Source organism: Sciurus carolinensis, chromosome 10 (assembly GCF_902686445.1).
Source record: "Sciurus carolinensis chromosome 10, mSciCar1.2, whole genome shotgun sequence".
Lineage (NCBI taxonomy): Eukaryota > Metazoa > Chordata > Mammalia > Rodentia > Sciuridae > Sciurus > Sciurus carolinensis.
The window spans coordinates 66,998,659-67,024,357 of NC_062222.1; the positions used below are offsets into that span (position 1 = coordinate 66,998,659).

Consider the following 25,699-nt stretch of genomic DNA (forward strand, 5'->3'; position numbering starts at 1 on the left):
AAAATGGATAGTGGGGATAGTTGTTCATTGTGAATATAATTAATGCCAATGAATTGCAAATTTAAAAATGGTTGCCAGGCATGGTGACACATGCCTGTAATCCCAGCCACTCCATAGACCAAAGCAGGAGGATTGCAAGTTCAAGGCCAGCCTTGGTAACTTAGCAAGGCCCTCAGCAACTTAAGGAGACCCTGTCTCAAAAGAAAAAAAAAAAAAGTGGGGGGGGGGTGCTGGGGATGTAGCTCAGTGCTAAAGTGCCCCTGGGATCAATCCCCAATACCAAGAAGAACAAAAGTTTCAAATGATAACTTTTACATTACATGTTCTTTACCACAATAAAGAAATGCAATAGCAATACCTACATCTCTGGGCTTTTCTTAAGATAGAATCCCACACCTCCTGCAGGCCAAGCACCTGTCCTACCACTGAGCTGCATCCTCAGCCCCTCTCTTCAGCATCTCGATCTGAGTCTTGGTTCACCCCTACAATTTGATCAAGACGAAGATATTTTCTCCCATATCCCAGGAATCTTAGGATAATGAGTTGCTCCCTATAGGCATTTAATGCCACTTTATTTTCTGCTTTGAAATCTCCAGCTCCTGTGAAGTATGTAGCATCAGATTCCCTTCTTTTACAAAAACTTGAGCACCTTGCTAGCTGTTTCCTCACCACCACCTTCCTGTGCCCACTCTTCTTATCCTCATGCTTGGCAACATCGAAACTGATGAGCACAATCTATCTTCCACCCAAGTCATCGTTGTCTCCTTCCTTCTCCTTCTCCTCCTCCTCCTCCTCCTCCTCGTACTGGGGATTGAAGCCAGGGGTGCTTAAACAGTGAACAACATCCCCAGCCCTTTTTTCTTTTTATTTAGAGACAGGATCTTGCTGAGTTGCTCAAGTCCTCACTAAGTTGCTGAGACTGGCTTTGAATTTATGATCCTCCTGCCTCAGGCTCCTGAGTGGCTGGAATTTTAGGCATCTTAATTCTTAATCTCAGCTCCATTCTTCCTCTGCTCTGCCTCAGCCACCCATGTCCTGGATCGGGTTTCTAAGCTGACACAACTGATACTCTGTTTCAGATAATTTTGTTCTGAAGGGCTGTCCTATACACTGTGGGATATTTAGTAGCATTCATAGCCCATACTCACTAGATGCCAGCCTCAGTGATCTTCACATCAACACAACCCTGTCTCTGAGTCATGACAACCTAAAATGTCTTCCGACACTGCCAAATAATTCCTGGGATACAAACTCACCCCAGGTTGAAAGCCCTATATATAAGTGATAAGCTGGACTTCATAATCATCCTCTTTGAAATTTCTATTGAAAACATTCTCTTCTGTGACCATCCAATACCATCTTTCTGATTGATTTCTTTTTGAGGGAAACCTGGTCCCAGGTTCCTTGACACTCTGGGGTCTCCCACCCTTCGACCCTGTGATTTGTTCACTGTCTTCCTTCCTCTCTTCCTTACTCCAGTCACTTCTCTCTTTCGTTTCTTTCCTATCACACTTAACTAGGAAAATTCCATTTGTAGTTAACCTCAATCTGGATTACTCCAAAATCAAGTCCAGGCAGCCTGTGCTGAGTGATTGCACTTGAAGTCTGCAATCACCAGTTTCAAAAGGGCATTTGATACTATCTAATCATTTCTGAGAATCTGTATTTTCTCACTCTCTGAGACAAGTATTGCACTCCTTCCTTTTCCTCCTAAGCCTGCCACACACTTTGCTTCTCTCACATTCAGATGAAGACACTGCCTTGTTCATCACTGAGAAAAATGAAGTGATCAGGCAAGAACTATCCCCTGCCCACCATCGCCCTGCCCTCAGCTGCACCCTTCCTTATTACAGAAGTAACTATTTCTGCTCAAATTCTTCACTTCTGCTCTGAATTCTGCTCCTAGGACATAGTTCTTTACTCCCCTTCCTATCAAAGCTTCTCAGACTTGTCACAGTCTTGTAGGGGATGGGAAGGGGAAGGAGAGGTGCTGGGAACTGAATTAGAACAAGATATATTCCATGCTTTTATAACGGTGTCAAAATGGATTCTACTGTCACATTTAACTAAAAAGAACAACAACAACAACAACAAAGAATCGTCAAAGTCTGTTTTCGTTTCCCCCCCTCTCCTCTTCTGTGACCATTGCACCCCAGTCAGGTTTCCTTCTGTCTCTGGAACACAGTTTTAACTCTGTGCCACTCATTCTTGACCTCTCAGTCATGTTTACAGTATTGACCACTTTGATTTTGCACCTGCTCTCTCTCTAACTGGGTGGTGTTTCTTTTTCCTTTGCTTCCTTTCTTCTTCCTTTTCTGCTTTTTTTTTTTTTTTTTTTTTTTTTTTTTTTTTTGAGACAGGGTCTTACTACACTCCTGGTCTCCATCTCCCAGGTCCAGGTGATCCTTGCCTGTCAGCCTTCTGAGTAGCTGTGGTGATGCACCTACCACTATGTCCAGTCTTTCCTTTTCTTTTGAATTGTGTTTATTGGGATGTGTTTATTGGGATGATTTCCAACTCATCTTGAACCAAGGTGCTACCGTCTCCTGAAGGAGCATCCGGTATGCCTTGCTTTTCCTCCCAGGTGTTGGCAGTGGACAGTGGAGCAGCTAACACACAAAACTGCCATTTGTGCATGGCTGAAGACTCTGGTGTGGTTTTATAACATCCTGGGCATTTCACATCCATGAATAGGAACTGGGGCTCTGCACAGGTGCTTCTTGCAGTTTCCTCTTCTCTTCTGGACAGAGAAGAGGCATATTTTCTGGCAGTTGTTACTGATGATGTAGTCCTTGTGATCTTTCATCTGGGCCCCTGGCTTTATATACTTTTTATTTTTTTAATTGTAGATGGACACAATACCCTTATTTTATTTGTTTGCTTTTATGTGGTGCTGAGGAGCGAAGCCAGTGCCTCACGTGTCCCAGCAAGTGCTCTACCACTGAGCTATAGCCGTAGCCCCACCACCTACAGTTCAATAGCTTCCGTGTCTATGTTTTGCTGCCAGCATCCTCCCTGAGCTCCAGCTTTGGACATCTAACTAAGTCTTTGGATCTCCTCTACAACATTTCAAAATGGTACTTTCTCATATAACTGGCTTCATCTTATACAACTCTTCATTCTTTCTTATTATCTTCAGCCTCACTGGTCTTCTCTCTGTCATACCAAAGTTATTCTTGCCTGCGGACCTTTCTATGTGTAGTTCCCTCTGCCTTCAATGCTCTTTCTTTGACTCAGTTTTTTCATCTATAAAATGGAGCAAATAATATCAACTGGAGCTAACAGTTGATATTATTTGCTGACAGTTGATATTATTTGAGCATTAAACATGTTGATCCATTTAGAGGACCTTAGTTGATGCCTGACACATAACGACTATTAATATTCATCTACTGTTATTATCGTCATTAATATTTTTACTAATAAAAAGTACAAAGGACTGGGCATGGTGTGCATGCTTGCATCCCAGTGACATGGGAGGCTGAGGCAGGAGGTTCGCAAGTTTGAGGTCAGCCTAGGCAACATAGTGAGACCCTGTCTCAAAAAAATAAATAAAAAGTAAAAAAAGGCGGGGGATGTAGCTCAATGGTAAAGCACCCCTGTGTTTGATTCCCAATATTAAAAAAAAAAAAGTACAAAGGCAATAAATATGAGTTTGCGGGTCAAATCTGTCAGAAAGTTTGGTAAATGAGGAAGTGAGAATGACATAATACTTTTTCAGAAGCATCCTAACAGAAGACATTATTTTAGTAAGAAATCTGAATACATATGAATAATACAATGCTTCAAAGATTGCTCTGAAATCTAGAGGAGAAACAATTTTAAAAGAAACAGAAAGTACACTAGGTACCTGATGAATTGTCACAAAGTTGGCATATGTTCCAGCAAAAATGTGTTTGACATGAATATCCACAAGGTCTAAAAGAAAGTGAGAAACCCATGCCTTGAGTTGTTAGCAAAGATAAATCTGATATATAACCAAGCCAAATTGATTCATTTACGGGCAATAAAATGTCCTAAATTTTAACTACAAACAGCATAAAAGATTAATTTTCATAACATTAAATATCAAATATACTTTAATTAAAAACATACCTTTCTAGGTATTTGCATAGTAAATCTAGGTTCATGTGTTTTAGAAAAGGTGTGATTAAATATATAAAAGTATACTGTTCTGATAAGTAATCTATTTGGGATCTTCTTTTGTATTATCTTCATTTTCAGGAATGATCACTAACTACTCCAGGAATCACTGCTGAGGAACAAATGCATAAATTTGAAATAAAGGTACTAGAGGAACCTTAGTTCTATGGGCTCCTTTGAAGGAGGTTGAAAACTATTTCCTCTTGTGTGGCACTAACAGAATCATGAATCAGTGGGACAATTCATACCATCTGCAGAAATCAGGCAGCTCATGTCAAAGTTCTCTGTGGTGGCTTCTTGATGGGTCACGTTGCTTGTGCAACCTGGTCCACGACCAAAAGATACCACCTGACCAGTGGTGTAGACATACACAAGGGTGTGATAACTGCAGGAGAGAACACAAGACAGTGAAAACCAAGGTTCTCATGTTTTTTGAGAAGGATGGCACTTTTCAATACAAAACCACAGAACGACTTTTACTAAGTACCCAGCTTCTTTTTCACAATATCAGTGTAGAGGGCACCAGATGGTGTAGCTAAACAGGTGGTGAGTATTAATTTATACTAACATTAAAGATAAATTATTACTGACAGCTCTTTTCTATGGCTTCTATCATTTGTGCTTCAAATACAAATATTTTTATTTTCTTAATACATTGGGTTAGATAGTTAAATACTCAAAAATGCCCTCATAATTAGTTTATGCAAAATTCTGAATATATATGCAAATATTCATCATATTCCACAAGCATGAGACTAATTTTGTCTTATCAACTCAAGCATACCAGCAACACACTTTTGTTATCAAGCAGTGCCCCTGACCTCCCCCCAGTTTCTAGTAAGGTGGTCTATTGGAAGCAGAGACTTCTAATAATGTCTTATTAAACAAATTAAATATCTAGGAAAAAAGATGAAAAAATGGAAAAATTAAACTATTTGAAGAAGGTAAATTTTTAGGAAAAAATGCTCTATAAAAAAAGCAGGGCTGGGGTTGTGACTCAGTGGTAGAGTGCTTGCCTAGCAGTGAGAGGCACTGGGTTCAATCCTCAGCATCACATATAAATAAATAAAATAAAGGTCCACTGACAACTAAAAAAAATATTTAAAAGAAAAAGAAAGTCAAGCCGGACCCAGTGGTACATGCCTATAACCCCAGCAACTGGAGAAGTCGAGGCAGAAGGATCATAAATTCTAGCCCAGCTCAAACCAGTGTCTCAAGTTAGCGAGACACTTTCTGGAGATAAAAAGATTTGGAGATGTAGCTCAGTGGTAGAGCACCCCTGAGATCAATCTCCAGTACCAGGAAGCGAGGAGTGTCTGGGGAAAGCAGCCCCATATTTTGGAGTTTAAAAGTTGATAAAATTCTATATGAACTGGGTGTGGTGGTGCACACCTATAATCCCAGCAACTCAGGAGGCTGAGACAGGAGGATGACAAGTTCAAAGCCAGCTTCAGCAAGTTAGTGAGCCCTAAGCAACTTAGCAAGACCCTGTCTCAACATAAAGAAAAAAATTAAAAAGATCTGGGGATGTGGTTCAGTAGTTAAAGGCCCTATATTTCAATCCATAGAATCCCTTCCCCTGCAAAAAAGATTCTATGTAGTTTTTAATAAAACATAACATTCCCCACCCACGCTTAAAATAAAACCAGTCTATTACCTTCCACAATCTATCTGTGAAACCAAGCCATCAATTCTTTCCACAAGTTGTGGGCCTCTTGCCTTGGCAGTGGTGCTGTGTCCTAGCTGTCCAGAGCTGTTGTCTCCAAATGTAAACACTCGCCCATCCTGTTGTAAAAGGAGGAACCAGCTTAATTTCATGTTTTAAAATAAGTAACTAAAAGTCTCTAGATTAATTTTCATAAGAGAATTTGTGGGGAGGGGAAAGGGAATGGGGGATAATGGCCATTGAAATAAAATTCCTGGCATGTATTACTTTGTCAAAATGAACACAAATAGTAAATATAATTATAATGCTCTAATAAAAAAATGAAAAAATAAGAATTTACATGAGAACAATATGTGAAATATAATCTCTACATAAATGGAAGAGGTCCTTTATTCTTTCTTATAGTGAGTGTAGAATTACCACATTAAACATACAAAATCATTGACATGCCCTTAAAAACAAGGCACTGTGGAGATGTATTGTACAACATGGTGACTGTGGTTAACACTAATGAGTTACATACTTGAAAACTGTTAAGAGAGTAGATTGTAAATATTCTCACCACAAAAAGGATAATTATCTAAGGTGACATATGAATTATCTCGATTGTGAAAATCATTTAGCAGGGTACACATATATCAAAAAATCATTTTGTACACCATACATTTATACAACTTTTGTCAATTCTATCCCAATAAATCTAGGAAAGAAAAAAGAACTCGGCATTTATTATGATTTGGCTCTGAAATATTGCCCCAAATCTCACATGCTGAAGTCCTGGTCCCCAGTGCAGCAGTGTTCAAAGGTGAGGCCTCTGGAAGGTGATTTGGTCATGAGGGCTCTAATCTCATCAGTGGATAAATCCACTGATGTATTCATAATTTAATGGGCTTTTGGGAGATGGTGGAAACTTAGGAGATAGGATCTAATTGGGATGTGCTGTTGAAGGCTATATCTTGTCTCTGACCCTTCCTCTTTTCCTCCTTCTTCTCCTTCTCTTCCTTCTCTCCCTTTCTCCCTTCTCCCTCCCCCATCCTTCCTTCTCCCTCCTCTTCCTCCCTTCTTGTTCTCCCCCCCCTCCCTCCTCCTCCTCCCTTCTCCTTCTCTTCCTCTTCCTTCTTTTTTTTTTTTTTTTTTCCAGTAGTGGGATCAAACCCAGGGCTTTAAGCATGCCAGGCAAATATTCTACCAGTGAGTTATACATCACCAGCCTTAGATCATTCTGTATTTAAAGTTGATTTTCTCAGGTAGTTTGTCACAACAATGGAAGGCAATTAATAAATATCTGTTAAATGAATGGATGAATAAATTAACGGGCTCAAAAGTAACTCCAACATTTAAGTACAGAGTTGTTTATTTATCTGGACTTTTTTTTTTTTAAGTTCCTTTCAAAAGATGATTCTATGATTGAAAGCAACTCCAGCTTTCTCTGTCAACTAAGAATAATATAATTCACTGGGATCCTAATTAGAATAAGATACAGTTCCTGCTTGTATAAATATATCAAAGTAAATTCTACTGTCACATATAACTAAAAAGAACAAATAAAAAAGAATAATTCAAACAATTAACAGATTCCTAATCTAATACATACTTTTAAAACAGAAAATACAAATTGCTTAGGGGGCTGGGAATGTAGCTCAGTAGTAGAGTGCTTGCCTAGTATGTGAGAAGTTTTTGGTTTGATTCCCAGCACTGCAAGAAATAAAATGAAAAAACATTTGGAGTATACAGTTTAGTTTGGTTTGGTTTGGTACTGGGGATTGAACCCAGGGGTGATTTACCACTGAGCCATATCCTGATCCCTTTTTACTCTTTTATCGTGAAACAGGGTCTCTCTCACTGAGTTACTTCAGGCCTTGATAAGCTATGAGGTTGACTGTGTACAGGTGATCCTCCTGCCTCAGCCTGTGGAGTACACAGTTTTTAAACAAGCATTTCAAGTATATAAATGGTTTTCAAGTCTATTCCTATGGTTATGAGGTTATGAGAAGAATACACTTGTTGGAATACATTATATGGCTAGGCAAGAAGTAAAGGAAAAAATTCCTGAAACTGGGTCATAATTGTGCCAAGCAAGAACCTGAACAAAGTTTGTAAAGTGAGCTCTTCAGAATTATAAAAATTACTTGGTAGCTTCCTTAATAATTTTAAAATCTAGCACTACACTGTTGCTGGGTGCAGTGAAGCACTATTGTTATCCTAGTAGCTTTGGAGGCTGAGGCAGGAGGACCTCAAGTTCAAAGCCACACTTGGTATTTTTGTACCAGGGATTGAACTCAGGGGACCTTAACCACTGAGCAATATCCCCAGCTCTTTTTTATATTTTATTTACAGACAGGGTCTTCCTGAGTTGCTTAGGGCCTCTTTGAACTTTTGGTCCTCTTGCATCAGCCTCCCAAGCTGCTGGGGGATTTACAGGTGTGTGCCACCGTTCCCTGCTAAAATTAAAAAAAAAAAAAAAAAAAAATGAACTACACTGTCAATAAATAATTGCAAAAAAGATTAGCTCCTACGTTAATCTAACTTAATAGGTATCTGAACATATTTTCTAATGCTTAAGTTAGATTTTTCATAGGATCTTCAAAATATCATGATTTATATTTGCTTCATTTCTCCTCTTGAGATATCTATATGTTGAATAGATACATCTAGATATTGAAGTACACCTCATGCTACAATTTGAACATTTATGCCTCAAAATTTATATGCTAAAATCCTACCCCCAACATGGTGTGGAGGTCTATAGTTATGAGGGCAGAACTATCATGAATGAGATTAGTGCCCTTATAAAAGAGGACCCAAGAGAGATCCCTCATCCCTTCCACTATGTGAGGACACAGCCAAAGTTTGGTCATTTATGAGCCAGAAAGTTTGCCTTCAATAGACATAAATCTACTGGCATCTTGATCTTGGACTTCCCAGCTTCCAAACCATGGGAAATAAATTTCTGTAGTTTTTAAGTCACCCAGTCAATGGTATACTGTTATAGTAGCCTGGACTACATCATCTTGCTTACAGCATTACTGAGAACATGGACTTTGTTAACCTTTATCTGGGATTTGTAAAAATTGCAAATTACCTGAGTAAGCACTGCAGTATGCTCATCACCACAACTGATGTAAATCACACCTAGATTCTTCAGTGCACCAATTGAACGAGGCTTATAGCTTTGCTCTGTTGAAAGAAAGCAGAATTTCTAGAGTTCAAGAAATAGATTCAGAATTTCATGAGTCTTTCTTTTTGTATTCCTAATAATAACTTTTGTATTATCTTATAATTCATTAACATAATTTTTAAAGTGCTTAATCAGGAGTATAAAACAGAAGATTCTACTTTGTTTTGATTTTATTGGTACTGGTAAATGAACCCACTGGTGCTTAATCACTGAGCCACATCCCCAGCCCTTTTTATTTTTTATTTTGAAACAGGGTCTCACTAAGTTGCAGAGGCTGGTTTTGAAATAGTGATCCTCTTACCTTGGCCTCCTGAGTCACTGGAATTATAGGCATGTGCCACCACATCCCGTGAAAACTCGATTTAGGAAAAAAATAAAACCTGTCCTTTATTCTGAAGCTGCTTAATCTTATGGAATGCCTGAAGCTATTGACTTAGAAAGTTAAACTTTGAGACTCATTTCTAATTATACTGTTATTATATTTTATTCATTTCTGCCATAGTATAAGTGTTCAGGAAATAGCTAAGAATAATTGAGATGAGAAGAGAAACAACATGTTAAGAGTGTTAAATAAAATGAGATGTAAGCACTTGGCCCAGTACTGGCACATAATAGGGGCTAAGTGTTTATATACCAAATGCAAAGAATTGAACAGGGAGGACCGAGTTCCTGGAGCAGACTTCTTGGTGAGTTTTGTTTTTACCATTTACAAGAGTTTCGTATACAAGGACTGGTTATTTCCCCTAACTTTAACAGTCTACTAAGTCAGTGGTTTACAAGTTTTGCTGCACATTGTAATCCCCTGGGAGATCTTTAACAAAGATTGAAGCCTGGAGTTCACCCCAAGACATTCTGATTTCATAACTATGGAGTTTAGCCTGGGCGTCAAAATTTCTAAAGGGCTCCTGTGGTAAAGAGAATAATGGCCTTGCCAAGAACATTGGTCTCCTGCTTTCTTATCCCAGAGTCTTGAATGTCAGGCTACTTGGCACAGGGGACTTAAGGAAGCAGTTAGAATTAAAATGGCTCACTCATTGACCTTAGAATAGGGAGATCAGCCTGAATGATTCAGGTAGACCCAGTGGCATCCCAAGGTCACTTGGGAAGAAGAGGGAGGGAGAAGAGTCACTATCAGAGTAATGTGATTTAAGAAAAACTTCATCAGCCATCACTATCTTTGAAGAGTAAAGAAGCCTGAGTCAATTAACGCAAAGGAACTCTAGAAGCAGGAAAAGGTGAGAAGTGGAATCCAACTCCAGAGCACCCAAAAGGGAAGGCAGCCCTGCCTTTGCCTTGACTTTAGCTCATGAGACCCAGTGTCAGTCTTCTGATCTCCAACTGTAAGACAGTAATTAGGAGGGCTGGGGTTGCAGCTCAGCTATAGAGAGCTTGCCTAGCGCACACAGGCCCTGAGTTCTGTCCCCAGCACTGCAAAGAAAAACAAAAACAAACAAACAAACAAAACACCCAGATAACAAATCTGTATTGTTTTTAAGGCACCAAGTTATTGGCAATAGGAAACTAAAATGTCTCCCCAGCTGACCTGAGGAGTCACACAGTTTGGGAACCACTGTTTTAACCTTTGAGACTGCCCCTGCCCTTTGTCCAGCTTGCAACAGCAACTTTCCTCACCTGGGACATTATTCCCACTGAGGGCCAGCTGCCCAGCATTGTTGTTTCCCCAGCCAAACGAAGTCCCACAGAGTGACAGGGCAAAGCTGTGAGCCCCTCCAGCAGCCACCTGAGCCAGTGGGATGCCCTCCAGGGACCTCACCCTCTGTGGGCTGGCCTGGGAGGGGAACTCCTTGCCCAGGCCCAGCTGCCCATGGCTGTTCTTTCCCCATGAAAACACTTGGCCATCTATAAAAATAAAGAAAAGAAATTCAGAGTTGCATACACTGGAATACCAAATTCAAGTTGAATCTACTACCTTAATCCTACAAACCCCCCCCCCCCCGCCCCAACTTCATTGAGGTGTAACTGAAAAATTAAAATCACATACATTTAAGGTGTTTAACAGTCTATTAATTTAAATACATATTGTGAAATGAACACCATGATCATCTAATATTAATAATTACTTTACATAGTTACTTTTTCTGTTTGATGAGAGTATTTAAAATCTACCCTCCATGCTGGGGCTGTGGTTCAATGAGAGAGATTGAATCTGGGGCCCTGTGCATGCTAGGCAAGCACTCTACCCCTGAGCTTCATCCCCAGTGCTGTCATAAGGATTATTTGAGCTGCATCTGAGAATCAACAGATGCAGGAAGAGTTCTCTGCCCTCCCCGCATCTGCATAAGAGCAGGATCTAAATTTCCCTAGTGAAGCTGTCTGCCTTTCTGCTCTGTGGAGAGGAGAGCAACTCTTATCCCTGGTGATGGAGTGCTGGCATGGAGATGAGTCTGTACAAAAAAGATTATTGAAATAACCTTTATCTTCCATTAGTTTCCCCATATTTTCTAATCACTTCCCCATAACTTCTTTCCCTTGAAGCCCAAACTCCCTTTCTTTTGTTAAAGTGGTATATGGGTCCCTGAGTCTAACCACTTCTTTTCAGTTTCATTATTTTTCTGGGAACTCCTGTGTACAAAAAGATCAACAAATATTGGTGCATTTTCTCTGTTAATCTGTCTTCTGTTCATTTAATCCAAACCCCCCCAGACATTAAACATAAGAGGGTAGAGGAGAAGATTTTCCTCCCCAGCATTCTCCTTTCAGAAACTTGAATTGAGGGGTTGGGGTTGTGGCCCACCTAGCACGTAGGAGGCGCTGGATTAGATCCTCAGCACCACATGAAAACAAATGAATAAAATAAAGTTATTGTGTCCATCTACTACTAAAAAATATTTAAAATTTGGATTGAGGATGGACAGAGTGTGGGAGAAGTTAGTAGGCAAAATGTGAGGTTATAATTTTGACATCTTGACTTTTCTTTCTTTGATCTAGGTTAAAAAAAATGCTTGGTCTAGGTTTACCAGTGCAGACAAGCCATTCGACATAAAGGGCCAAGGGCTGGAAGTAAAGCCACTACTAATTTCTGAGGGAGTTGGCCAGTCAGATCATATAAGCAGGGACTACCGATTATGGTAAGAAATGAATGAGGCACTATTTAGAGCTTAGTAAGAACAAAGAAACTGGACCATCAAGAACAACATATCTATTGAAATCTAGAAAGTTAAAAACTTTTAAATGTGTTAAAATGAACATTAATGCATTAGACATCAACAGTTATCAATCAGAAAACTATTTCCTAATGACACTCAGAGTTCTAAAATGTGATTTTTACCTTTTGATAATGCCAGGGAGTGGTAGTGTCCACAGGAAATTTGTATTATTTTTATACCAGCTAGAGCTTTTATTTTCCTATAACAGAAATAATACAAAATCCATTATAAAGCCTTATTTAGGGTGAGTTGCCAGGTAAACTACAGATCTACAGATACATTAGACACCTGTTGTGGAAAAACAATTTTATTCTGTCTCTCTCTTTTTTTTTGTACCAATGATTGAACCCAGAGGGCTTAACTACTAACCACACCCCCAGCCCATTCATATGCACCACTAATTAGATGATAGCATTGGTTACCTTAAAAGTGTCATAGTTGTGGACTGGGGTCATAGATCAGAGGTGGAGCACTTGCCTAGCATGTGTGAGTCACTGGGTTTGATCCTCACCACCACATAAAAATAAATAAATAAATAAAGGTATTGTGTCCATTTTTTAAAAGTGTCATAGTTACTCCTGCTGTTTACCTGCCCTTCATTGAATTTCTTCACTGTAACATTCACTGTGAGGAAATCATATCCTGTCAAACTGTTTTTAACATGACATCAACATTTACAAAAATACAGGACAGAATGCAAAATAGTATATAATATGCAAAAGCTACTTATATTGGACTTTAAGGCTTTATACAATATAAAAATTTTCATTTTAATTTTTTAAATAGTTTTTAGTTGTAGTGATCTTTTATCTGTTTATTTTTATGTGGTGCTGAGGATCCAACCCAGTGCCTCACACATGCTAGGCAAGCGCTCTACCACTGAGCCACAGCCCAGCCCACAAATTTTTATTCTTTATTTATTGACCTAAAAGAAAAATAAATTCCTTCAACCACATAGAGCATAGGTTTTAGAATTTAAGGATCACCAATACTTCCTCACCTAATTTAAGCCCTGTGAAATAAAGAAATCATTGGGTTGAATCATACAATACTGTCACATTTGTAGATCAAAAAGAAATAACCATCAGCAATTTCATGTGGTTGAACCCAATATAACTCAGAGACAGCAAATAATTATCTAATTATAGAAGTAGACTCAAATCTTGGCCTTTTCATTTGAAGTTTGGTCTAAAGCTGCATCTGTACACATTTTGGTTTTGGCTACTTTGTACATAGTGAACTGTACACTAACTTGATGTGTAAGCACACCATAACCTCCTTCTGTAACAAGTTTCCTACTTTCAGTCATAGGAACTAACTGTTCAAACCATGTTTAAATAACAGATGCAGCTGTCTCTACTCTCTTCCAGTTTCTGTGCATCCTTCCTTTTCTCTGCCCATAACTATAACCTGCCCACGTGGTGAGGTAAAGCATTATGAACCACTTCTGCCCAATTCTAGAATCACAAATAAAGACAGTTTAGATCCGTAAAATGAGACTTGCTGTCATTTTCTTTTAGCAGATCCAAGTACAGTTTTCATTCTCCCAAATCACATGATCTCAGAGGTAACAAAAGGTAACTTCCTGAAAGTAAAACAGGCATTTAAAAATTCCCCAAGTGTGTAATTCATGAACACAAAATTCAGAGCTAATTTTTTATTATAATACCTGTTCTGGGAAGCTATTTGTGAGGAAATGTGATATTTCTCACCATTTACTTTCAAATTTATGCAATAGATAGATTAATAGGAGAAAAGACAAGGTGTATTTATGCATGCTTATCATTGCTGAATAGCCTAAAGTAAAAATTTATATATTTGGGGGCTTCAGTGGGAGTATCGGAGATTCTTCTGGACTTTTTGATGGTAATGTAATGGCATTCTACCTCCATGGCAGCTGAATTTGCAGGAAACAACCACAAAGGCAGTTAATGGCAATTTTATTTTGGGGAGTATCCACTGTTGTCAGATAAAGGATGGTCAGATAAGATTCTTTCTGCATCTTCTGCAGTCCAAATGGTTTTACTTTAAAATAATCTTGGGGCTGTGGATGTAGCTTAGTGGTAGAGCATCTGCCAAGCATGAATGAAGCTCTGGGTTTTCAATCTATAGCACTGCCAAAAAAAAAAAAAAAAATTAAATGATCCTTATATCTGGGTGTCCACATGGGTCTCCACAGTAACATTCCAACAGATAAGGTAAAAGATCAAAGAGACACATCCCATTTCATTCTGCCCTTTTCCTTCACAGGACTTTAAATTTAGCATCATACTTTTTTTTTTTCCTGTCTTCTTCCCTTACTACACTGTAATCCCGAAGGTTAGGGACTGTGTTCCTCACAATTCTCTTTGTGTCCTGGCTTCTTGCATGGTGCCTGATACATGGTACTCAAAATTACTGAACAAGTAAAGGAGTGAATCAAAATACTTACTTAGGGGTAACGTTTACTTCTTTAATTTCTCCAATCCCCAGCTGCCCTTCAGAACCAGCTCCCCACGCAAAGACTCTTCCTCTGTGGCAGACAGCGAGAGAGTGCTCCTTACCACAGCTCACGAGATCAACATGTAGAGTTTCCAATGCCTCAATTCGTTCTTTAATACAAAGAGCCCCCAAGAAGTTTATTAATTAACTAGTTTGAAATAAAAGTTTCCTTCAAAAAGTAGTACTACTTAGATTCTCTGTCTCAATCTATAGTCTTGTTTTTTTGTTGCTGTTGTTTGTTTTAGATGGGGCCTTGCTAAATTGCTGAGGCCAGCCTCAAACTTGTGAATCTCCTGCCTCAGCCTCCCAAGTCACTAGGATTATGGTCGCATGCCACCATGCCTGGCTCCACCGGTCTTAAATCAAAACCTAAAGACCACTCTACAAATTGGGAAGAGATAAGTTTAATGTGCATTACATCACCTCATAAGAAAATAATAAACTGAAACAACATCTGGCTGAGATACTCTAGCACCTTGGGTTCCTATGTAAGCAAACTAAAACCCTACTCGGGAATGGTCACAGTATAGGAAAATCAGAAACTACCATCTACGGACTTTAATCAATCCAACAAGGTTTCTGCCTTGCTTCCTCAAACACCTTATAAAAGTTTCCCTCTTCAATCCCCTCGGTGGAGACTAACCACCTCAGGTTTGGTGCTGCCCAATTCATGAATTACTAAATACTCAAATAAACTCTTTAAAATTTTAATGTTCCTAAGTTTATCATTTAGCAGCAGCTAAAAGGGTGGGCACTGGGCTGGGGAGATAGCTCAGTCGGTAGAGCGCTTGCCTTGCAAGCACAAGGCCCTGGGTTCGATCCCCAGCACCAAAAAAAAAAAAAGGGGTGGGCACTGTGGAGAGCAGGGGCCTATTGGGGCTCTGATCTTTAACCAAATGCTTCTCTATGATGGTAGTAGAATATAGAACACATTATCATCAATGAGTACCCTACTATTCAATAGCACACCAAAAATTCTCATTCCTACGTATCATTTGATCAACCATTACTGATCTTCCCTCTCCGCTACTCTTCCCAACTTCTGATAGCCACCATTCTATTCTCAATTTATATGGAATCAACTTTTTAAATTCCACATAGGAGGGAGATCATGTGAGACTATTCTTTGTGTCCCTGACTTATTTCACATACAATATGTTATATAGGCTCTTGAATCTAGGTGTGTCTTCAAGTTTAATTTCTGTGAATTTCCATGCATATAAATTACCTCTGTGTAAAAGATTAATAAAGTATATTCTTTTTCTCCTTTTAATTAGTCTTTGGTCAGTTAAATTTGCAGGCTCCAGGAAATGAACTTGAGTGGGCAGTGGAAAATTTTTCTATCCTCTGCACACCTATTGCAATTATTCTAAACAAGTAATCAGGAATATGGTGAAACATGTACTTAAAAGCATAAAAACTTTACACCAAAAATACAAAGACCCCAATCAACAAATAGGCTAAGGAACTGGACAGACACTTCACAGAAGAAGATATACAAGTGATCAAGAAATACATGAAAAAGTGCTCATCATCTCTAGTAATTAGAGAAATGCAAATTAAAACCACCCTAAGATTTCATCTAACTCCAATTAGAATGGCTATTATCAAGAACACAAATAATAATAAATGTTGGCCTGGATGTGGGGGAAAAGGCACACTCATACATTGCTGGTGGAGTAGCAAACTAGTGCAGCCACTCTGTAAAGCAGTATGGAGATTCCTCAGAAAACTTGCAATAAACCCACCATTTGACCCAGCTATCCCACTCCTTCTCGATTTATAACCAAAGGACTTAAAATGGGCACACTACAGTGATGCAGCCACATCAATGTTCATAGCAGCTCAATTCACAATAGCTAGATTGTGGAATCAACCTAGATGCCCTTCAATTGATGAATGGATAAAGAAGCTGTGGTACATATACACAATGGAATATTACTCAGCCATAGAGAAGAATAAAATTATGGCATTTGCTGGTAAATGGATGAAGTTGGAAATATCATGCTAAGTGAGATAAACCAACCCCCAAAAACCAAAGGCCAAATGTTTTCTCTGATAAGTGGATGATGATACACAATGAGGGGCGTGTGGTGGGGAAGAGAAGAATGAAGGACCTTTGGATGGTGTAGAGGAAAATGCGGCCAGAGGGGGTGGGGGAAGGAAAGACAGTAGACTGAGACAGACAGTATTACCCTATGTATATGTATGATTACATGAATCATGTGAATCTACATTGTGTACAACCATAGAAATGAAAAGGTGTACACCATTTGTGTACGATGAATCACAATGCAGTCTGTAAAAATAAAAAAATTTAAATAAAAAAAATCAGTCAATATTATTTAAAGACGTTCCTAATGGGAAATGCCTAATTTCCACAAAAGAATAATAATTAAATTATGGTACTCTCTGAGTCTGGACTATTATGTGGCAATCTAAAACATATTTTCAACTGGGCATGATGGTGCATATCTGTAATCCCAGCAATTAGGAAGTTGAGGCAGGAGGTTCACAAGTCCTAGGCCAGCCTCAGCAACTTAGCTAGACCCTCAGTTACTTAAAGGGTCCCTGTCTCAAAATAAAATAAGACAGGTAGGATGGTGCACATCTGTAATGCCAGGGGCTCAGGAGACTGAAGCATGAGGATTTCAAATTCAAAGCCAGTCTTACCAATTTAGTGAGGCCTTGTCTCAAAATAAAAATATAAAAAGGGCTGAGGATGTAGTTAAGCGCCTCGGGGTTCAATCTCCAGTACCAAAAATACATTATAAAAGGATATTATGAGACATTATCTGTTAAAGACACAGTTTACAGAACTATATAAATACTACATAGACAAAACTGTATAATGACATGATTTTTATAAAAATTAAATATATATATCTATTAAATATATACACACAAAAATGGACTAGGAGAAAATGGCAACAAATGTTATCTTTGGGTGTTGGGGTTACAGGTGATTTCTTTCCCAAATTTTCGTAACAATCAGTAATGGTGAAAATGCTATTCTATTAGTGAGTCCTTGTCTTAAAAACAAACAAACAAATGGGTTGGGGATGTGGCTCAGTGGTTGTGTCCCTGGGTTCAATCCCTGGTACAAAAAAAAAAAAAAAATATATATATATATATATATATATGTATATATATACATATAAAAATATGTATATGTATATAAAATATGTATATGTATATAAAATATGTATATAAAAATATGTATGGTTGTAAATTTTAAAATAAAAGATCTCCTTTGGTATTTCTGAGCTGCTTACAGGTGTCCAGACCACACATCACGTTTCGAAAATAACCTGACTTCTCCAGCTCCACCCAGGACTGGAAAGTCAGGGGTGGGGGCGGTGGGACCATCCGCATCTCTGTCCAGAGGAGTTGGTCCAAATCAGTTGGGCGCTGTTTGGCAGTAAACAGGAATTGGAAACTGAAACCAACCAGAAGCGCCAGGGGGAAACGAAACTGACGAATTGCGCTCTGGAGGCAGAAGGCGCGCGGTTTTCGCTTCTTGGTGGCCCGGCAACTGGAAATCGCAGCATCCCCTCCAGGCCCGCCCGCGGCAGCCCGCCCTGCGCCCGGGTGCTCACCAGGCTGCTCCCCGCTTGGCACACCCCTCCGGCCCAGCTGTCCCCGGCTGTTGTCCCCGCACGAATAGACCGTGTGGTCGGTCAGCAGTAGCAGCGAGTGGCGCTCCCCGCTGGCCGCCTGCAGCAGCTGGGCGCCTACATCCCGCGCCAGTCGGCGCTCCCGCGCCTGGGAACCGGCGCCCCAGCAGAAGTACATCCTGCGTCCTCACCCCGCCGCCGGCCCGGGTTCGGTCCGCTGCTCCCGACTGACTCTGATGCTAGTGATGAGTGTGAGCTGATTTCCCAGAAATCGAGAGGTTGGACAGTCCCGCTCCGGCTTTGGGCTCCCCCTACCTGCAACTCACTTCGCCCCAGGAGCGCTGCCCTGTCTCCTTCGTCATCTGGCACCTCCCTGCCAGAGCTCCAAGTGCTTTAGTACCGAGAGGACTCACGGGAAAAGCATCTACACCCCAACTAAACCCTTTGTAAGCTGTACCACTGTGGGCAAATTACCTAATCATTCTGTGCCTCAGCTACCTTATTGTCTGTGACATGACACTATTACAGCAAATTTACCATGTTTTAGGATAAATCAAGAGATAACATATTAAGTTATTAAGTGTTGGAATGATGCCTAGTGGAATAATAAAAGCATCTGAGTGCCTACTCTCTTCCAGATGTTGTTTTTACATTGGAACTGCAATAATTAAAGACAAGATTCCCATGATGTGTTTACATTCGGAGGGAAAAAGAACATAGATAAGTTTATAGTATAATATCAAGTGGCAAGATAAAGAAATATAAGGCAGGAAATAGAGGATGGAGACAAAAGGAATTAGGTGTTTTGTTTTGTTTTTGTTTGGTACTGGGTTGAACCCTAGGGTGCTCTACCACTGAGCTACACCCTCAGCCCGTATTTTCTTTTTTGAGACAGGGACCCCCTAAGTTGCTGTGACCTGGAACTTGCCATCCTTTTGCCTCAGACTCCTCAGTGGCTGGCATTACAGGTGTGTGCCACCTGCCTTGCAGGAATTAACATTTTTGAAAAGATACCAGAAGCGCCCTCTCTGGTGAAGGGACATTTGAGCAGAAGGCTGAAGGGACATGAGAAACAAGAGAATGAGTCACCGTCATATCTAAGGGCACTATGTAAGGAGAAGCAGTTTGGAAGATTTTGAACAGAGAAACATCAAGATCAGCTTTAGTTTTAGAAGAACCATTCTGGCTGCTTTGTAGAAAATCACAAAACTAAAATGAAAGCAGAAAGTCAGTTATCAGAGGCTGCTGTTGGAAGTTCAGGTCAAAGGTGACATCCTAGAGTAGAGGAGAGACATTAGCAGATTCACAATGTGTTTGGATAGTCAGATTGCACAGATTTGCTGGTGGATTATAAATGGGAATGAAGAATGAAAAGCATTAGGTGTTACTCCAAGGTTGACCTGAGCAATCTATTGGGATGGGAACCCCTGTGGGAGGTAAAGATTTGAGACTATATGGGGCTGGGCTTGTAGCTCAGTAAATCTCTACCAATACTCTGTTCATTGGGCAGCAGTGAGGAGTGAGCAAGATGCCATGAAAGAGTGCCACAAGTCCTTTTACTTCCTTGTTCTAGTCTGGTCCAACGCTATCTTTATTTAACTCTGTTTTTTATTTTATGTGATCCTAAAATCATGCTGAGTTTCTAGAAACATCTGGAAGCCATGCTGTATTAGAAACCTGAAAAAATTAGAGATTCTTATCTTGGAAAAGAAATGATTGCTTGGTAACATAATAGCTTTCCGGAAATACTTAAAAGTTTGTCATATGGGAAAGAATTAGACTTAGCAGAACTGAGAACTGGGAGGAGGTCAGCAGAAGACACTATGCTTCAAGGTAAGGAAAGACTTCATGGTAACCCACTTCCACATTACCCTTCAGAGGTAATGACTTTTTTTCTTTCTTTTTCTTTTTTCTTGAACTAGGTATTGAACCCAGGGGCACTTAACTGAACTACATCTGTGAATTTGTGGTCCTCCTGCCTTAACCTCCCTAGTTGCTGTGATTTCAGGTGTGCACTGCTGCACCTGGTATTTTTTTCTTTTTTTTTAAACTGGGGATTTAAGCCAGAGTCACTTTATCACTGATCCATATCCCCCAACCTTTTAATTTTGAAATGGGGTCTCCTAAGGTGCCCGGGCTAGCCATGAATATGTGATCTTCCTGTCTCAGCCTCCTAAATCTCTGGGATCACAGGTGTGCACCACCGTGGTGCCTGGTGGTAGCAGGTTTCCTGTCTCAGTGACCTTCATGTTGAAAACAGACACTTACTTACGGTGACCTGTAGAGGGTATTCCAATTTCAAGGAGCAGGTTACGAAGATGTCTGCCAAAAGCCCTCTCACTTATAGGATGCTGGGATTCTCAGAGAAATGTCAAATATAGTTTCTACGTATGCTCCTAACATAAGGGGATCTCTAATTTTTTTCTAAAGAGAAGTTTTGAACGATTCAAACACATTAACTTTTACCACTGTAGATGAAATAGTTACATATGTCTAGTTATGTATTTAATTTAGAATATGTTACAGAAATCTTAACATCCACTTATAACATAGGAATTTAGAAAGGCTGCTTTCCCATTCTCATGCTTAGTGAATTAATATTATTCAAACACTTCACATGCACTTCAACATTATTTTCTTTGTTATTGGTGACCTTTGAACCATATAATATTGAATTTGTTTAACTTTTAGAGTTATGCTCTTATAACTATAAAAACAACTCTATTAGCCAGGTATGGTGGTACCTATACTCCAAGCTGCTGCAGAGGTTAAGGCAGGAGGATTGCAAGTTCGAGGCCAGCCTGCTTAACTTAGGAGATTCTGTCTCAAAATTAAAAATTAAAAGGGCTGGGGATGTTTCTCAGTGATAAAGTGCCTCTGGCCTCAATTCTCACACCCATTGCTCCCCCAAAGAAAAGAACAACCTTAGGACATTTCAGCAGGAAAAAAAAAAATTCCTTTGAGAGTCTAAAACTTTTTCTAGACTCTAAACTCTCTGGTTGCATTGTAAACAATTTTTGTAAAATGACTTTTCTTAGCAACTGAACTACTGCAACGTAACAGAGCAAACCACTGTAACTAATAGAATACCCCACGAAAGCGGGAAAAATGGTGCACACCTGTAATCTCAGCAATTTGGGAGACTGAGGCAGGAGGATTCCAAGTTCAAAACCAGCCTCAGCAATTTAATAAGGCCCTACACAATTCAGTAAGACCCTGTCTCTAAATTAAAAATATAAAAAAGGGTTGGGAATGTAGTTCAGTGGTTAAGCAACCCTGGATTCAATCCCTGGTACAACAACAAAAAATAAATAATGAAACAAAAATAATATTAATTTTTTTTTAAAAAGGGCTGGGGATGTGGCTCAGTGTCCCTGGGTTCAATCTCTGTTACCAAAGAGGGGCAGGGGGAGAATGTTTCATGAATAAAGCAAGATACAAACAAAATGGTTTATATCCAAAATATAATTAAAAATTTAGATGCCTCAATGCAAAAAAAAAAAAGATGAAAAGGAATATACTAGAACATTCTTTTTATCTTTGAATTAATTATTATGCATATTATTAATTCGTATGTCACACTTTCCTGTATTTCCAAGAATTTTTAAAAATTTTCTTTTGCAGTACTGGTGATGGAACCCAGGGATGTTCTACCACTGAACCACATTCCCAGCCCTTTTCATTTGATTTGGAGACAAAGTCTTGCTAAACTGCTGAGATTGACCTCAAACTTGCAACCCTCCTGCCTCAGGCTCCTGAGTCCCTCGGATCACTGTGTGCCGCCAGGTCTGGTTGTTTCCAAGTTTTCTACAATCAGCATGAGTAATTTTTATAACCGGAGGAAAAAAGAACAAGCTATTTTTAAAAGTGCGTGAGTAGTAGTTACTGAATACAAGCCACTATTGCAGCTATATGAAGTTTACAAGATGTCATTAGGTCTAGGTTACTTGACCATCTTGGTGGAAAAGATAATCAGGGTCATAAACTCAAACACTTCCATGCAATATAATGACAGAAACTGGCCAATTAATTATATTACCATAGGGAGCAGTCAGGAGTCAACAAACTGAGCACAGTTGCCTGCTCCAATCAGGGCAGCCAGTTACTGTCATGTGACGATGTGAACCCAGGTTACCCGGTGCTCTGATACGGAACATTTACGTAAATTTCTCCCCGAAGCTCCATTTTCTTATTACAGTGAAGTCCAAACAAAATCCATGCTCCAGTTTGCCCTTCCCTGTGACCTCTAAGTTAGGTAAGTTTCCTGTTCTTACTGAACTGTCTCTCAAACTTCTAGCTTTTACGGTCGAACAACAGGTTTGAACTGCCCTGCTCTTCTTCAGTCTCCCCAGCCTTTCTATCATCCTGATTCCACGCTGGTACCCAGGTAAACTTTCCAAACTATATTCCACAGAACACAAGTCCTGGTAGATGCTCTTGAAAACAAAAGGGAAAGATCCCATGACTCGGTGTGTTTGAGAAATACTGCTTTTTCTATTTCCCACGCAGGGATTCCCAGTACAATGTCCACTAGTCCTTAAAAGTCAGTGTGGCTCAGTCTAGCGTGCCCCAAGCGCTCTGGGCTATGGATCCCTTTGGGAGCATGACTTCTATCAACATGTTACTGCTATGAAGTGTGGATGGATCACAGAACAGTTTGAGTAACACAAATCTAGGTTATTTAGAGTTGTTGGCAGGAAGAAAAAGACACTAACCATCCGTGCTGCATGGATGTCACTTCATTTGCTCTGGAGGAGATGAGGCCTGAGGGGTTTCAAAGGAAGCAGCAGCAGGGATTGAGAGATGCCAAGGGGTATGTGCTGGTAGCCTCAAGTGCCACATGTGTGGTTCCCAGAGCACAATTTCCTGGGTTCTGAGGTCAGGCTGCGCCATTTCTAAATAATCTTGGTAAAGTTACTAGGCTGTGCTTCAGGTTCTTCACCAAGATGAAAATAATTTTTTTTCTTTTTTTTTCTTTTTTATAGTACTGAGACTGGCTCTTGGGCACTATACCACTGAACTACATCCCGGGCCCTTTTTATTCTTTATTTTGAGAACGGCTATTATGATCGCCCACCGCCCGCAGGGACAATCACAACACGTACGCTCTTGATCACAGGAACCAAAAAGCCGCTTTATTCTACAAGTCTCAGACTTATATTGAGAACATCAGCCTATCAGAGAGTAGACTACCAGGAAAGTCAGCCTATCAAGGAACAGTCTCCAGGCAGATACCGGGATCGCCTCATGTACAACAGCCAACCAGAGTTACTTCCTAAAACTTGTTTACGAGTGCAGCTATGTTTGGCAAGCTGCCAGGCGCCATCTTAGAGATCAGGCCATGGTGTGGCTCTGGGGCCCTCAGAGCCCGCCCCTGACATCTCCCCCTTATTCTTTAAATAAAGAAAAGATGACTTGGGACCATGCCTGTCTTAGGTTGTCCATGGCAAATTACATCCTTACCCGTCATTGGAATTCTGACCTCCAGGCGTCAGAACCCTGTCTTAGGTTGGTATGCATTTCTATGGATCTTACCCGTCTTTGACTACTGGTCTAGCATGCTTAGCCATACTTGGGGGGATGTGCCTGTCTCAATGGCTGTCAAAGCCTGTACTATAGCCCGTTGATGACATCGGGCATCCTGGCAAACTCTGATTTGGCTGCGTATAACATAGGCTATCCCTAAGCAGATAATAATCAGAACAGCTACTGTTCCAGCCCACTGTTTTGTCAATCCCAGGGCTTTAGATAACAAAGAGAACATCTCGGATACTGATGCATCTTGAACCCTGGTAGCATTGACTCTGAGTATCAAACGTAGATGACCAATTACCAGTAAGGTAGACAGAGAGATTTTTAGATAACATAACCACAGAGCTAAGGTTATTATAAGCAATAGGGGTGACACACACTGCTCTTGAAGGATAAACACATCCCAGTCCCAAAAGTTCTTGCAAGATATCCACTTGTTCTTGTAGTAAGTCCACTCTTTGATTTACAAGGAGTATGCCTGCTGTTAAATGTTGGTTTAAGGTCTCTTTAGTCTGTAATGCTGCAGCTGTATTTTCGGCCAAGTGATTGACTGCTGTTGCTGTAGGTATGGCAGTTGCTAGTGCTGCTGTTGCAGAAACCACTATTGCAGTGACCATAGCCGCTGTGATGCCAAATTCTCTCCTGTTTCTTGATAGTAACACTGGCAATTCCGCATCTGTAACAGAGACTGGGACTGGTAGGAAGGTAGGAACACACATTAAGACTGCCAGCGGGAACCTAGAAGCATTCCAACATTGAGAGAGATAGCACCCTAAGAGACTAAAAAGAGGTTGTAAGTTAGTTCAAGGGGGGCTACGAGCATCATGGTTATCAGGAGTATGTTGGTCTGAGTTACTTGTTGGTAGCATTGGCACTGGTCGAGTTAGTCGCTCAGGAACCCAGATAGGCGATGTTTTATCCTGTGGAAACACACAAACCGAGCCGCGGCTCCAGTAAAGCACCGGGTCTGGGCCGTTCCATTGTCCTGTAAGAACATCCTTCCATTTTACCGTCACTCTATCATGTTGTTTATGATTGCCATGTCTCTCAGCGGCAGAGCGACCTTCATTATCCAGAGTTAAAAAATTTAAATTAAAGAGGCAAAGAGAAAGTTTATCTTTAGGGGACCTGAAGGTCTCCCCTATTCCCCCTTTTTGTTTATAAAGAGTCCTTGTGGGTTATAAGGTATACCTGTGGTTAGAGTTACTTCAAATTTAGTGAGAAATTGGTTCTTACCAAATTTAGTTTTTAAAGAAAAATTTAGACTCTATAACGTAGTACAATACTCTTAACAGTTGCTTAACCATAATTGTATAAACCCCTATTTTTAAGACTAATTGTTCTAAAGAATAAAACTTAATAGACACAAAGTTAAGAGTAAATTAGTGTTTCTAAGAAATCCTTGTTATTTTACCATGTCATTTTACCATAGAGATTAAACTTTGGTTTATATTAGAATATTAGTATTTCACCTTAGGAAAAACCTTAAATAGCTTTAAATGTTTCACATACATACAACCAACTTAGTTACATGCAAACTTGTTGAAACTTGCCCTTTACTTACATAGACTTTCTTAGCACTTACTTAGACCCTCATTTATTTCATCACACAAGCACTTTCTTACCCAGAAACATTTCCTTTTCCCTTTTATTAAATATATTTCCATACCCAGAACCTTTTATTTTCTCTTTCCTATTTGTTGACCCCTTTTTGTTCACATTCTGAAACAACTCTTATGAAATTTCTGAATTTAGATAAATTACTCTATTTTAACAAGATTAAATATTTTGTTATTTATAGTACTCTAATTGAAACACAGTTGAAACTTTTAGAACCCTTTGTGTATAGAATTGTACCTGTTAGGACATAACTCTTAGTAACCTTGTTTTTAGTTTAGTGATGACACAAAACAAT

The 25,699-nt window shown here is 39.8% G+C and overlaps 1 protein-coding gene and 1 pseudogene across 1 annotated transcript in view; both read right to left on the reverse strand.

The window, feature by feature from the left end:
• Herc6 (HECT and RLD domain containing E3 ubiquitin protein ligase family member 6) overlaps positions 1-18,536 on the reverse strand; it is a 54,045-nt gene extending 35,509 nt beyond the window's left edge. Inside the window, exons 1-8 of the mRNA XM_047567000.1 lie at positions 18,235-18,536; positions 14,586-14,745; positions 12,277-12,353; positions 10,620-10,847; positions 8,892-8,986; positions 5,801-5,928; positions 4,392-4,528; positions 3,851-3,918 (exon numbers count right to left, since the gene is read on the reverse strand). Of these exons, the coding sequence (XP_047422956.1) occupies positions 3,851-3,918; positions 4,392-4,528; positions 5,801-5,928; positions 8,892-8,986; positions 10,620-10,847; positions 12,277-12,353; positions 14,586-14,745; positions 18,235-18,430 (1,089 nt within the window). The 5' untranslated portion in view covers positions 18,431-18,536. The remainder of the gene's footprint in view (positions 1-3,850; positions 3,919-4,391; positions 4,529-5,800; positions 5,929-8,891; positions 8,987-10,619; positions 10,848-12,276; positions 12,354-14,585; positions 14,746-18,234) is intronic.
• LOC124994740 (40S ribosomal protein S27-like) lies at positions 2,537-2,688 on the reverse strand (annotated as a pseudogene).
• Positions 18,537-25,699: the final 7,163 nt, after the last annotated feature.